Source organism: Arvicanthis niloticus, chromosome 14, assembly GCF_011762505.2.
Source record: "Arvicanthis niloticus isolate mArvNil1 chromosome 14, mArvNil1.pat.X, whole genome shotgun sequence".
Taxonomy (NCBI): domain Eukaryota; kingdom Metazoa; phylum Chordata; class Mammalia; order Rodentia; family Muridae; genus Arvicanthis; species Arvicanthis niloticus.
In genome coordinates, this window is record NC_047671.1 from 23,767,430 (window position 1) to 23,782,906 (window position 15,477).

At 44.9% G+C, this 15,477-nt stretch overlaps 1 protein-coding gene across 2 annotated transcripts in view; it reads left to right on the forward strand.

Annotated features, from left to right (window-relative positions):
* The window catches only part of Alpk2 (alpha kinase 2), a 128,319-nt gene extending 119,228 nt beyond the window's left edge, over window positions 1-9,091 (forward strand). The window contains exon 13 of one of the 2 annotated variants that reach the window (XM_034518393.2): window positions 8,098-9,091. In XM_034518393.2, coding sequence (XP_034374284.1) covers window positions 8,098-8,314 — 217 coding nt within the window. In that variant the 3' untranslated portion in view covers window positions 8,315-9,091. The remainder of the gene's footprint in view (window positions 1-8,097) is intronic. The other variant, XM_076912551.1, reaches the window with a different exon arrangement.
* Window positions 9,092-15,477: the final 6,386 nt, after the last annotated feature.

Below are 15,477 nucleotides of genomic sequence, written 5' to 3' on the forward strand. Positions count from 1 at the left end.
GTCGATCTTCCAGTCAGTCACCAGTAACTGCTATGCCAAAATAAAATGCTTGTGAGTAGCTTCCAGAGACACCCTGGCTGCCCAACATGACAGTCCTTTCTACCTTTGGAAGGAAGAACAAGGGCTGTCAGACATTCCTGACATGGAAAGCACATTAAGAGACTCAGACTTGTTCCCTGAAGAGGGCCAAAAGTACAGTGGGAAGGACAGATGTAGCTGAGGAGAGTTGCTTTTACTGGCTGGCACAAAGGTTTGCCTGCCTGCCAGGTCTGCTCAACTACTCTGAGAGAAAAGACTCCACCCTCAGAATCAAGAGCAGTACCCTAAGAAGCCCTTGTGTGCCCACTGGCAGAAGGATGCTTAACCCAGTCCAGTGTCACACATGAGTGGCCATGGAGAGGAACCACCAACAGTGACTTAAACATAGGAAGGGATAGAATCTCCTCATCAGTACCACACCCAAGAAAGGTTACTATGTAACGCTGGGCGCACTACTTAAAGCAATATACAGATCTGCTGGCAGGGATGGGAACAAAGACACTTGGATCAAACGTTGCCAGCATCTTTTGAATGCACCCCACAGAAGGACCTATGCCACTCGCTGTACAACACCAAATATTTGAGATGTCTCACCAACACCAGGCCTCTGAGAATTCATAGACCTTATGCACTTGGACTTTAACAACCTAAATATCTACTCCAGATGGCTGCCATTGTCCCCTACCTTTGGACCTTTGTAGCCCACCTTCCAGTTTTATTTGACCAAGTCACACTGCCATAGAGTTAGTTGGTCCATTGACTGATACATCTGACCAGTTCTTACCACTGAGGCTGCTTGGAGATTTTTGAGGGAGCAGGGATCATTTTATTGTTTTGGCAAGACTGATGTTATAGCAGTGAACTATGTGTGTGCTTGGATCTCCAAGGCCCAGCAGAGCTAGAGAGAACATGTATCTCTACCAGGTAGAAATAGCACATCGGTCTTCTGGCCTCTGCCTAGAAATATTAAAAAACAGCTCTGTTGAAGTAACTTGAGAAGGGAGCCATGGTGGTCTTCTTACTCCTGTCTGGAGCACCCTCCTTTATCAAATAATTTGCAGGACCCCAGGGACTCCCGGGTGAACTCCTGGTCAATTGTTATCTGGCCCTATGGACAATTCTGAACACACACACAAAAAACATATCTAAAGAAAAGCCTGGTGGACTCCTGGTCACCTCCTGTCAGTGGCTAGAAACAGGAGAAAGACAAGGAGACTCAAGGCTAGCAGGAGAGCCAGAGAGAGCCTGAGCAGACTGGGAGTGGATAGAGACCAGGCCCGAGCTGTCCAGAAGGATGCTTTCAGCGCCTTCAGGAAAGTATAAACCAAGTTCAGTGTGAGGCGGCAGGCTACACAAGGCAAAGGGAGACTGCATACAGTGTTTTTCCTCCAGCTGGGATTGCTGTCAGGGAAGAAACAGGAATGGCTTCCATGGAGGCAGCAGGCTGTTGGCTAGTCTAAGACTGAGGGAAGAGCCATAGGACTGGATGATGAGGGCAGAAGCTAGAGAGAGGACCCGTGAGCTGGTGGAAAGGCTGGCTTTGTTCTAAGGAAACTGAGATATTAGAGCACTTCTTGACCATAATGTACTGTACACGTGGGGTAAATGTGGGAGAGCAGATCATCTGAACTGGGTGGGAAGCCTCTACCTCAGTAGTCCTGGGAAGCGATGGCAGTGACCGGAGCTGAGTTTGTGAAGACTGGCTGCTCGAAGGTCACCTGTCCAATCAGAAGGCCAACAAACAGACTCCATCAGACTACAACTAAACTCAGATGTGTTTTCCAGAATACCCTAAAACATCCCATACATTTTCACAGAAGCATTTTTCAAAGTTTTCACTGTCATCTAAATCGGGGACACTCCGGCTTGAATAGTTTAAGAGGATTTGCAAGTGTGAGATTTCATGGGATCTTTAAAGGATGGATATGTATTTTGGTTGCATTGGGGAAGAGGTAGAGATTAAATAGAATTTTTATGCAATTTATAATATTCCAGCTGAGGGGAATGGCTTTATAGTACAGCATGAACTTAGCATGTTCAAACATTGTACTAAAAATTTTTTTTTCTCTTCAAAGCATCTTGTGGGATTTTGGCTCCTTAGAATAACTGCTAGGAAGTGCTGATTCACAGGGCAAATGTTCCCAGCTCATCTCTCCTCAGAATGTCAGGTCCAGCTCCGAATGTCCCTCTGAACCTGTGCTCAAGTTCTTCCCTCTGCCACCTTTGCCCTGTGAAACCTCCCGAGTGCCCACAAGACGATATGAATGGGATCTTTGTTGGGGAACACTACCACTGTGGGTTGATTTTTTTGCTTGTCCTATAAGATGGCAGCCTCCAGAAAAGCCACACAGCTCCACAACCCTGTGGTCCTCTCAAAGTGCCCACTACATAGCTGGTGCCACCAAAGAAAGGATGAGTGTGAAGTGATGCAGGGCATGATGGGATTTCAGATCACTGTACATTTCCGGAATGAAAGACTCCCCAGTGGTTCTTATATGAGATAACAGCCCAACCAACTAATGAGTAAATCCAGGCTTTATTTTCATTGACACAGAGAGAGAGAGAGACACACACAGACACAGACACAGACACACACACACACACACACACACACACACACAGACACACACACACACAGAGACACGAGAGAGAGAGAGAGAGAGAGAGAGAGAGAGAGAGAGAGAGAGAGCACCCTCTGTTTCTGTATTAAAACCTATTTGGCTCATAGTTTCCATCAATGCCCTATACAGTCCTATGATGAGTCAATAGGTCACAGCTTGAATGTGTGGCAGAGGAAAATACAAAGTCTCATGGCAAAAGGTAGGGTATCCTTCAAAGACATCCAGCTGGTCAGTAAAGTTTCTTCACTAGGCCTACCATCATGAGGGCCAAGCCTTTTGAAGATGTTCTAGATCTAAATCATAGCACACATATACACGCATGTGCACACACACACACACACACACACACACCTAGGACTAGGATAAATGAACATTTTCTCCAAAACAGGATATCAAGCTACAAGCAGCCTAGATGGCTTCTGGTTTGCTTCTACAGGGATTACCCACACATGGGGAAAACGCTCTTTGGGTTTTTCTGATCTTACCCAGTGTTCTTTAAACAATCCCTTGCAAGGCTGTAGGCCAGGCAGAGCTGGACATTTCTACAGGTTTGTTCTACCGGTCCCTTGCTCTGGGTGTGTTTGGAGGCCATGGCTAGCACAGGGAAGCTGTGAAGATGCCACCTGAGGAGCTGGCCACGGTCATCTGCTGCTGTTTGCTGAGTCTAAAAGGCTCTGCTGTGTCTTACCGTGTTGTGATTCCTCTGAAGCAAGAAATCAGCCTCACACTATTTCCGACAAACAGTGAGTGCCACACTCAGTGGAGTGAGGGCAAGATTGTAGAAACAGCTTTCTGGCTTCTTCCTGGGGAATAACAGTGTGGTTTTTATCATGTTGTTGACCACAGGCTTCAAGTACCAAGTTCATACTGTATCTTCATTTAAATATAAAGACCTTCCTAAAGCCACCTGGGAATTAGAGATTCTGAACAGAGCAGTTTGGATTACTCAAAAAATTATTAGTAAATGTAGAACTTCAACCCTTATCCAAACCCGCTGAGCCCAGATCAGCATTTTAGCAAGTTCCCATGTAACTCACACACACCATTCCCACTGGGGCTGGGGGGTGGTATTTGTTAATAGACACACTGTATGGCGCCCTCTTCTGTCCATCGGCTGTTCCACTTTTGCACAGTTTGAGGAGAAGGCCAAGTGATATATGTTAGCTGGGAAATTATTATAACTGAGGATTAAAGAGCAAAGATCCGACAAGTAAGATCCAGCACAGACGAGGTTCCTAAAACTGAAAATACATGAAAAAAAATGGCAAATACAACTTTTTTTTTTTAAATCCCATTATGCTAGATTTTTTAGGCCTGCCATAAAAATTGCCACCAAGGCAAATGCTTACAATAATAAAAATTTATAGTTTCATAGTTCTGGAAACTATCAGCCTGAAAGGTGCCAGCAGGTATTTTAGCTTTGCTTTTTGTTTTCCCATCACTGTGACTTAAAAAACAAACAAACAAAACTCTCACCAAGGCCACTTAAGGGAACAAAGGTTTGTTCTGGCTCACACTTCATGGGTATAGTCCATCATGACACAGTAGCAAACTGATTGAAGGTTGGAGCAGCTGTCCACCTCGCATGTACAGTCAGGATCCCAGCACAGGGACTGGCGCCTTCCATGGTGGGCGACTTCCCAACCTCAATTTAATTTAAAACAACTCCCCACAGGCATGATCGAGGTTCTTCTCCTAGTGATTCTAGATATCGTCAAGTCAACAACCAAGATTTAAGTATCACAGTAGGGCCAGTTCCTTCCAGAGTCTGTGCCATGCCGGTCTCCTACCTTCTGGTGGTTGACTGTAGTCCTTGCTGGTTTTTGTTTTGTGATACCTCAGTAGAACTCTGCCTCAGATATCATATAGCATCCCTGTGTGCCTGTGTCTTCTCTTCTCTTCATGCATAAATATCAGTAATATTGGGATTAAGGGTCCACCCTACTCCAATAGCATCTCAAGTCATTAGATCTATAGTGGCCATTGTTTAAAAATAATATCACACTCTGGGCTTCCTGGAAGGACAGCGTTTTGCAGCTACTATGCAAGCCTGTATGTCTACCAACAAGAAGCATAGTGGTGAGTTTCTGCAGTGGTGTTCGGGTTGGAACAATGTCATGAAAGACTAGATCTGTGGTCTCCACCCAGCCTGAGGGCAGCAGATGGTATATGGCTTGCAAACCAGGTCACAAGCTGAGGACAATTTTCTATGGCTTGGATAGAGGACAGCTTGGTGAAATTACACTCACGTCCTTTGAGTGCATCTGTGGCTAGGAACATATGGATGCTGCCTTATTTTTCTTCCCATGCAAAAACCATTCCATGGTAATGGATGCCAGTTTGAGGGAACAACAGGGCAAAGCCTGCTCCTAGTTGAGACAAAGAGAAAACTTAGAGACGAGGAAGATTCTTAATTCTGTAGATACCAGGTGGCAAAACCTTAAAAACACGTGCACATCTGGAAAAGCTGGTCAGTCTTGCCTGAGTTCAGTATTGCCTGGGTCTAGCTTCAAAGTGTGTTCTGGTTTGAGTATGCCTTCTGGAGGTGTGTATGCTTGAAGCTTAGTCTCTAATGAGAGGGACTGTTAAGAGCCAAGGCCTGGTGGAAGGCAGATTGTGGGGAGAGCAACCGGAAAGGGTTAATGTTGGTCTCATGGACTGAAGGCCTATAAGGCAAGATCACAGCACATATTTGGTCCCTTCTGTACTTGACCATCACTCTACCATAGTGCAGTGTAGCCAAGGGCTCTCACCAGGATGTGGAGGCCACGTGTGGAATCTCTAGTCACCAGAATCATGAGCCAAATAAAGTCCCTTTCTTTCCAAATCACATCTGGGTAGCATTGAGTATTTTGTTATTGTAAAAGCAAACAGAAAGAGTGATTCAGAAATGTGGTGTGGGAATCCATCTGGGCTAAGATCAAAGAGCCCTGCTGGTAGGGCTGGTGTCTATTTACTTGTTCTTTGAACATTCGTACTAAAAGCCTCCTCTGGACAGGAGTCCTGGACATAAAACGCTGTCTTGGGAGAGATGACACCTGTGGAGAGATATGGATGTAGACTCCTAATTCTAAATGTGAATCTGGTCCTCAGGAAGATACAGAGACAAGAGTGGAGGAATTCATCCTCACACTGGTGGGAAAGGCTCAGTAGGTTCCAGGGACTCTGCCATCAGCCTGATCTTGCAGAGCCTGGGGCCTGAGAAACATGTCCCAGGCTGTACAAGGCTGCATTTACCATGCCTGTGTGTGACACTGTATCCACAGCCAAATAAACTCTAGTTTGTACTGTGTCTACACATGCATACCCTGGGTTGTCTTCTAACACACAGGCACACACACACATATATAGACACACATAGACACATACACACTCTTCTCCCAACACACAGGCAAACACACACATATACACCCCCACAACACATACACACACACACACCAATCTTGGGGGATTCATGGCTGCTAAATTTATTCTTTTTGGCTCAGCAATATTTCTAAGAAGTGGAAACCTGAGTTGGCACATGAAACTTGGAGTTTTGGGGTGACTTAATGAAAGGTCTTCAGGATCATTTTTCTAGCTATAAAACTAGTATTAAAGAGTGTACCTTCCTGCCCAGAGGAGCCTGAGACCATATTCGTTCCTTCCCTTTTGTGTGTACATGTGTTTATATAGTGTATGTATATGTATGTTTGTGTATGTGTGTGTGCATGTGCATGTGGGCAGAAGCCAGAGGTTGATGTCTGGTGTGCTCTCCTGCTCTTCACTTTATATTTTGAGACAGGGTCTCTCACTGAACCTGGTGCTTTCTGGTTGGCTAGACTGGCTGGCCAGCGAGCTCTGGGGATCGATCAACTTCACCCCACTCCCAGAACTGGGGTTACAGATGTGGGCTTCCATGTGGCTTTTTAAAAGTTTTGAATTTTTTTTATTTTTTAAAGATTTATTATTTATTTTATGTATATAAGTACGGTGTAGCAGTCTACAGACACACCAGAAGAGGGCATCAGATCTCACTATAGATGGCTGTGAGCCACCATGTGGTTGCTGGGAATTGAACTCAGGACCTCTAGGAAGAGCAGTCAGTGCTCTTAACCACTAAGCCATCTTCTCTCCAGCCCTCCATGTGACTTTTTACATTGTTGTATGCATCTGAACTCATGTCCTCATGCTTATGTGACCAGAACTTTACTGACTGGGTCATAACCCCAGTCTGAAGTACTGTCAAGTCAGCCTCAAATCAGTGGCTTCCTTTTCTCCTTAGTGGCCCTAGGCATTGAAGTCAGGGTTCATGCATGCTAGGCAAGTGCTCTGCCACTGAGTTACATCCCCAACCTTACAAGCAGCTTTCTCGATGAGACTTATTCTTCTACAAGTGGACAGGGACACGTTGGGGCCTGTACTTGTGTCATTTGAGGGGCACACTGACCTGCCATGGTTAGCATGGGAAGCCATAGTCACTCACAGTTCAAGTCCTAATTGTCCCACCCCAAAATAATACCTCCTGAGAGTCCTCTTGGAAAAGGCATCAGATGATTCTTCCTACAGCGAACTGAAGACAAAAGCCCAGGCTCCTGCCCTCCCGAGGACAGGTAGGAGGTCATGGGAGGGAGATCTGTCCTATGAGAAGGACCCAGAGAGCTGCCTTTGCATCTTGCCTTCTGCATCACCAGGCTTTGTTTCCTTGGGCCCTCCATCTCTTAGACTGAATCCTTTCAATTACAAATAAAAGGATCTATACTCTAAATAATTTATTCTAGTTCCAAAGTTCTAGTATTCTTTATTCAGAATCTGTGAATGGGATAGGGTGGTTTATTAATTGTTTTCCATGTCACTTCAACAAAATACCCAACAAGAACAGGGGACAAAGCTTTAGTTTGGCTCACAGTTTCTGAGTTTTCAACCTGATGGGAAAGGCAGATCATGGCAGCTGGAGTGTCTGGCAGAGGCTGTTCACATCATGGCCGACCAGGAAACAGAGTAAGACAGGAAGTGGGAAGGGATAACACACCCATTAAGGACCATCTCCCCAGCTTCCAGTGACCTACTTCCACCAGCTAGACCTCACCTCCCAAAGTCTCCAGATCCTCCCAAAATAGCTCAGTCACAGGAGGACCAAACATTCCAAACATAAGCCTATGGAAGACCTTTCAGACTCAAACCACAGCTGGTGGCTTGCAAATACAGTCACACTCATTATTATGGCTGAGAGAAAATTTATCTGTACTATGTCTGCCAATGACTCTTTGTTTTTATTGAATTCTACACTCTTCTTTTTTTTTTTTTTAATTTTCTTATTGTCAACCATGTGACTGTTCTTACCAAAAATAGGAACACATGTATTTTCCATGCCCCATTAGTTTCTCTTTCAAATATTTCTTTTGAAACTGGCAAAACATCTTCTTTTTTAAAAAGAACTTATTTTCACACCCTTTTGCAGGTACAAAGGATTTAAGGGCAACTGCTCCATGACCTTCATCGATCAGTTCAGAGCTCTGCACCAGTGTAACAAGTACTGTAAAATGCTGGGGCTGAAATCCCTTCAAAACAACACCCAGAAGCCCAAGAAAACAATCCTCGGGAAAGGCAGGGTTCAAACAAACTCCACGCCAGTGAAGGTGCCCGAGTCTGAGACGCCCACAGAAAAGAAAACCTAGCATTTCTCATCCGTTCGTCCACCAGTGACCACCAGCCAGCAGCCCACAGGCTTGTAAGTGGACATCTGCAAACACATGGGGGACACGAGCCTGCAGCCTGCGGAGTGTCAGTCCTCTTCAGCTCACTGTCACTCACTGTCTGCCGAAGTGACCATGACATGGATCTTCCTGACTAGCCTTGTAGGGAGACTCAGCGGTTCTGTTGATGGTCTCAAAGACAGTCCACTGTTTGTGTACCCAGCTAACATTTGTACATGCCACCCCCTCACCGCATCATGTATCTATGTGTGTGTGTGTCGCACGTGGTTTGTTGACAAGAGTTTTCCATGCTGCCTTGCGACTGGCCACCGTCGAAATCCTTCCACCTACTCACTTTGGGATGTCTGGACGTTCCTGCAATCATGAATGTCAAGTTGTCATTATCAGTGTCACCTAGGCTATTGTTGCTGGAGGCGGCTTCCTGGATGTGAGGCCATTTCCCGGCACTATGTACACAGCCTGGCACGGTGTTCTGTTTCATTAAATTCATGTTTAAGCAAAAAGGGTAAAGTGCACATGCCTTCATAGCCATGTGCCCATTGGAATCGGTGCTTTCCCACATTCCTCCGGGGTTTTGTAATTTAGAAATTTCCCAACAGGTTGACTGGTGCACACAACATTTGCACTGTGTTTTCTCATCTTACAACTGGGGTTCCATCATGTTCTAGATGCAGTCTGGTGAGGTAGGGTGCAACAGCTACAGGGGTCCTGCCCTCCCTTGCTCCTTATGGGTTTCCTCTAGGTCACCGTTCTTCCCTGTTGTATCCTGGGAAGGGCAGAAGCTTTGGTGACTGTGACTGAAGCCCTCTCCAAGAGAGACTGGCTGGCTTTCAATAGAACACTCCTGGCTTCCTTAGCTTCTGTTCCCTGCTGGGCCTGGTGGCAGAGGCCCATCATCCTAGCTACTAGGGAGGCTGAAGCAAAAGGGTGGAAAGTTCAGGGTCAGCATGGGTAACTTGGTGAGTCTCTCCCTCAAAAAACAAAACAAAAAACCGAAAACCAAAAACAACAACAAAACAAAGTAAACTGGGGATTACTTTGGGGTTTACTTTTCCGGCTGGGGTTCTAGCTCAGCCGCAGAGTATTTGACAAGAGCAAGGTCTTGGGTTCAATCCAAACAATGTGAAGTAAACCCCTTCTCCTATACATTGGATTCTTGACGGGAAAAGGAATACACTGAAGGAGAAAGCATCTGTCACTCGCTAAAAGCATTCTGCAGTTCTAATCTTGCTTCTGAAGTGGCTCCCCTGCCTCTCTGATGTTAGCACTGTCTTCTTTTATTGCCCCATATGAGGGAGACTGTGGACTGACTTGTGTCACAGAGATTTTAGAGATGTGTATTAAACAGTGACATTCTAGGAAGTTCCATAATAGCAAAAAGGTACAAAACATTTTGATAGGATCTATCCATCCATCTTTCTTTCTTTCTTTCTTTCTTTCTTTCTTTCTTTCTTTCTTTCTTCCTTTCTATCATATCTCTCTATCCTATCTATTATCTATCTATCTATCTATCTATCTATCTATCTATCTATCTATCTTTCTATCTATCTTTTGTCTATCTCCAGTCATCTACCACATGCAATCTTTATTGCCTAATATAAATTGGTCATCTATAATTTATCTGATATCTATAATCTATTGTTCATCTATGGTAACACACACACACACACACACACTCAGTTTACCCATATCTCTCATCTCTCATCAGTGTGTGTCTAAGTGTGGGTGCAACTAGAGCCCTCTTGATAGGTCATCATTTCTTCTTGGATAATAACTTGTTATTATAAAAAATAATATCAAAATATATGGTTAAGACAGCACAGAAAGGCTTGATATGTGAAGCTCCAGTCATACGTGAGCCTGCTGTCTGTCTGCATCAAATCTTGAGGCAAGCACTGGAGCCTTTCTTGGTGGAGCCATCCCTGCCTCCTTTCATGGATACTTAGGTTTCTGTTTTCAAAGTGCCTATATTATTTATTACAGTGTGATTTTTTTTTACAAGTTTGCAATTATTTGGAGGCTTAGAGACAGAAAGGGCCAAGGCTCTTGGAGATAGCCTCATGTGGCTACATTGCTGCCCAGTCTTCCATTAGGTGCTATTTTCTTTGCACAAACAACAGGGTGACCATGAAGCAGGTTTTCTTACACCAAGACATGGCTTTCGGTTCTCACAACACTCAGCTCTATTGCTGTCATTTTAGTTCAGTTTGCAACAAGCCAGTTGCTGTTGAATCTCCATAATACACCTTGGGAGGACTCTAAATACCTGACAGTGTAGGGAGGTCCAGAGAGCCCAGAGTGGCTTTTGATACCTGACAGTGATCACATACAGATCTGGCTTAGCTTCCTAAAGGGCTTGGCCATGGAGTTCTGTGATGGGCATATCACACAAAGGAAAGTGTTCCGAAAACAGGCGTGCATTTCCAACAGCAGGCTCCTCACTAATGAGAGTGCTTGGGGACTGAAGACTTCTTGCCAGTGGGCGCCATATCCTGGAGAGGTCCGATGCTGAGCGCTCGGACAGCTGGTTTGTATTTCCTGTTATCTGTTGTCCCTGTGCCTCCCAGACGTGCTTCTGAAGAGCTTCCCCATAGCAAAAGGTTTCAATAGAATCTGATTAAAAAGAATGCCCGAAAAAGTACCAATTATTTTCTAAATTATACAGCCCTCTCTTTTCTAAACGTGCATGTTGTGTGTGTGGTGGGCATGTGTTCAACTGGATGGATGCAGAGGGGAGAAACTTGCCAACAGCCTCGTTCTGTTTGCTTTCTCTGTGTACTTTCTGCTCCATTGGACCACGTGTGCTGAAGGGAACAGAGCAGTGTCTCGCCTACACAGACTTACAGCTGCAGCAGTGGCTTAACTAGTTTAAAAAAAATCAAAGAGGCACCCAAACCCCTCTTAGTCTCAGAACCTTGCCACTTGGCAGATCTGCTTGTTCTAAGATCAAAGCCGGCAAGCAAGACGGCAGCCAGTTCCAGCCATAGGATCAGGCTTCTCCAATACCATTAGTAAATGTTAATCCTAACCATACCAACTAATCAAGAGTTTCCCAAAATTCTGTTTTTCACGAAACCCCCAAAGATCCCAAAGGGAAAGCACAACAGAGACTTGTTTAATTGTTCTTTTTTATTTTCATTTTTTAATTTTTTGCTATATTTTGAGACAGGGTGTCATTCAGCCTGGGGTGGCCTTGAACTTGCTGCATAGTGGAGAGTGACCTTCAACACCTGATTCCCCTGCCTCTCTGTAAAAGCTGGGGTTCACAGTTGTGCTGCTGCCCTTTCAGAGACTCTTTGAAAGGCACACCTCAAATCTTGTCAAAGGCCAGTCTGCTGGCTTCCATTTTAAGCCCTAGGTGAATGGACGCAACTCTGTTGAGGTGTAAGCTCTGTCTCCTCTCAGCCTACCGTTCCCTCTCTGTTTCTCTGTCTACTTTGGATGCTAACATGGTGGCTTTCAGTAAGCTACCTTCGGGATTTCCTTTGGTGCTCAGTTAGGCATAGCAAAGTTACCAGAACTATTGGGAGGCACATGTAAACAGAGTCTCCGTTCTGGAAGCTGGGAATCCTGCTTCTCCAGGTTGGTGGAGCTGTCTGTCTCTGAGGGTGCAAAGGAAAGCTCTGCTTCAGACATCTTCCTTGCTTCCAGAAGATCCTTGGCTAATGGCCGAGTGGCCCCTAGTGTTCATGGCTGCTCTCCTTCTGTGGTCCGAACTGCACCTTGGCATATATAGATATCAAACATATTGGGTTAGGGACCACCCCAATGACCTTATTTTTAATTTGGTAAAAGACTCTTCAAATAATACCACATTTTGAGATTCTGGGTTTAGGATTCTAACCCAGGCAGCATTCCACATACAAAGGTGACTTCAAGTCTTGCACATCTGTATCACTTCTGGGCACTTCATTCAGGTCCACGGGGCTAAGAAAAGAAAGATGGCACCCCAAGCCCCCACCCCCACTCCAGTGCCACCTCTTCACTAGCCAGCCTGGTAGTTGGAATCTGGCTCATAAGGATGGTCCCTGGTTCCCATAGGGATGGTTCCTGGTTCTGATGGATCTCACACCATTAGTTCTGAGCAGTTTAAAAGCGAGATCATCATTTGGTCCTTTTCTAGAGCATTAGGGAAATTTTTCCTTAAAAGCTGAGATGGTATGACTTGTCATCTGTGGCACAGCTGTCCCCAAATCCCAGGGGCCAAGGTGATGACCACACTGTTGTCTTTCAGTCAAACCACCCCTTCCCAGTGTGACTTCAGCATCCTGGTGGAACAACAAAATGAAACAAAACTGTCCTCAGATCCTACCGCCGATACAATTGTACCAGTATCCTGAAGCTGATCCCGAGGAAAGCAGTGACAAGGTCTACTTGTCTTTTAAAAGCATTCCATGTCCCTCAGGAGACTGAAACTCATTGCCAGGACCGTGAAATCTCTCAGTTTATCCCAAATACCTTCTCACCTGATATCAGGGCTTCTCTCATTGTCCCCTGTAACACTGGTCTTGTTTTCTGAACTCTTCTGCCTTGGGTCCTTATCGTCTTCTGTTCCTTTTTATTGGGACAAGTCTTCTCAGGTCTCAGCTCACAGACTACTACTTCTCTGGTCATTCTATTTAAACTCCAAGGCCCTCTCTCCTGGCTCCTCTATCCAACTCTGCATTCGGTAAAGCACCCTTATCAACATGAGACAGCCTACAGATTTGATTTTCTAATTGCCTCTCTCCTCCAAGGTTTCCCCCATCCGGGTTTATCAAGATGTACCTTAATACCAGGAGCTGTCTCAAATGGAGGACCCTTTCATAGACACTGACTCTCTGCGTGACTGTCCCTGTCTCCTATATGCTGGTGCTCCCTGATAGCCAGAAAGAGCTTCCTTTTTCACCCTTAGAAAGGATGAAAGCCCCCAGGTCCCCTTCATTCTGCTCATTGGATCATTAGTGTCAAATCTTTTGTAAAACCCTATCTCAGTTCTGAGTGAGCTAGGGTTCCGGGCTCCATTTTTAACACATAGCTGTGTGAATTTAAAGTTACTGACTCTTTCTGAATCCCATCTAATGAATGGATATAACCATAGCCCTGTCTTGCAGGGATGTGAATAAAAATTCACACACACACACACACACACACACACACACACACACACACACACTGACTTAGGATGGCATTCCCAAACTGTAAATCATCACTGTAACCACTAGCTTGGGCAAGTACAATAAAGCTTCAACTATCTAGATCTCATTCAATCATCTTCCTATTCACTGGAAGAAAACAATGAGCTAAGATTGCCTAAGTGACTTGAAACTGTACTAACTACATTTTCACTAGTGTTAACTTTTAAGAAAAGACAGATTTCTATGGTACTTTTCTCAAGATTCTGTTTTTAAGGTACACTGTTCCATTGCCCCCCACACTGTAGAACATTCTGCATTAGCTCCCTGCTTCCCCAAACCCAGGCTCTAGCCAAGTGATATTTTCATTATTTTGCTTCAAGTGCCTCAAACTCCCATAAAGAACCAAGAAACTCCCATTGCCTGAAAATGTCCATGGAATAATGGATGACAGGGCTGGGGGCATCACTGTCCTTGCTGCTTTTAGGAAAGTGAAGCTTTGCTTAGAAGGTAGCCCCTCCAGGTTCCTGCCCCCTTTGGTCTTCCATCTTTCTGAAAGAGGTGCATTTTGAGCAGAACATCAAAGAAGGTAATGGACCAGCAGGGAAAACAAAGGCAGATACCCTACCTGGGCAGCAAAAATCAACACATCTTTAGGCAACAATAAATAATTTTACCTGGCCACAGGAAATGTGTCCCAGGAGTAAAGAGAAAAGAGGAACAGAATTCTGAAGGGTTCAAGATTCAGTCTTGACTAATTGGTCAGAGAAATAGGCTCACTTCTAGAGGAACTAAAGGCTCAGCCCTGACCAGGGTTGACCTAGAGGGCCTTTGGAGGGTACAGTGTTTATCTAGACAGCATAAAGGGAAAGGTGTAGAAAACAGGGCACCTAGCCATGTGAGGTATCTCTACCATGTAAGACATCTCTGGGTGAAACAAGACAGAGCAACAGGAAACCAGGAAGATACTGAGTCTAGAGAGGCATGTCCTGAGGAGTCAGAGTCTAGCACCATACAAAGGATGCCTGTGTCCCCCAAAGTCCCCCAGTGACCGCTGCAGTCATTGGGGTGGGTCCTAATCCAGCATGGTTAGCGTTAAGATCCTAACTCTTAAGGTGTTTTGTTAGGAGGTGGACTTGGGAAGATCCTTGTGTCCAAAGGGTAGTAGGCCTTGAAGCATAGGATCAGCTTCCTCATAAAAGAAGCCCTGGAGAGACCCCCATCTCTGACACAGTACACAACTACACTGAGAAGATCCTGTCCATAAACCAAAAAGTGCCCCCTCGCCAGACCCTGAACTCTCTGGTGCCTTGCTTGATCTTAGACCAGTCACCAAGCCTCTGAAAAAAAAAAATAAAACCATGTAGTCCATGTTGTTTTGTTATAGCAGCCAGAACAAACTAGAACAAACTAGAATAAACTAGAATGAACTAGAACAAACTAGAATAAACTAGAATGAACTAGAACAAACTAGAATAAACTAGAATGAACTGGAACAAACTAGAATGAGCAAGAATGAATTAGGTCAACTGGAGACAAAGAGGAGAATGAGAATATGGTCTTGCTTGCCCTATTGCTTGTTTGCCTGCTCTGCCTCATGCTGCCAACTCTGTCTCTAGGCTTTTATTATAGGAGAACTATTAATGCTCCATTTTATCTAAGCCACTTGTTTCTTGACCTACTTATGTTTAAAATGCTCAAGATTATGAGTAAAGTTCTCCAAACAGGTCAAAGCTGAGGGCTGGGCTCTGTCCTTGCTGCACATCAAGATAACAAGTGTACTTCACTATGCTCCCAAGATGTCTCTTGTGAGTGGTCTAGGGTACAGTCAGGGCATGGAGAGTTCTAGAAGCTCTCCCTGATGTGTTTATAAAAAGATAAAGAGATATAGAATATGTTCTATGGGGGTGTGGTGAGGTATGGGGGAAGGGGATGTCTCAGCGGGCCCATGCAGAGGCATCTCTTCCCCCTGAGGAACCAGCCACATGACGATATAGTATAGAATATAGT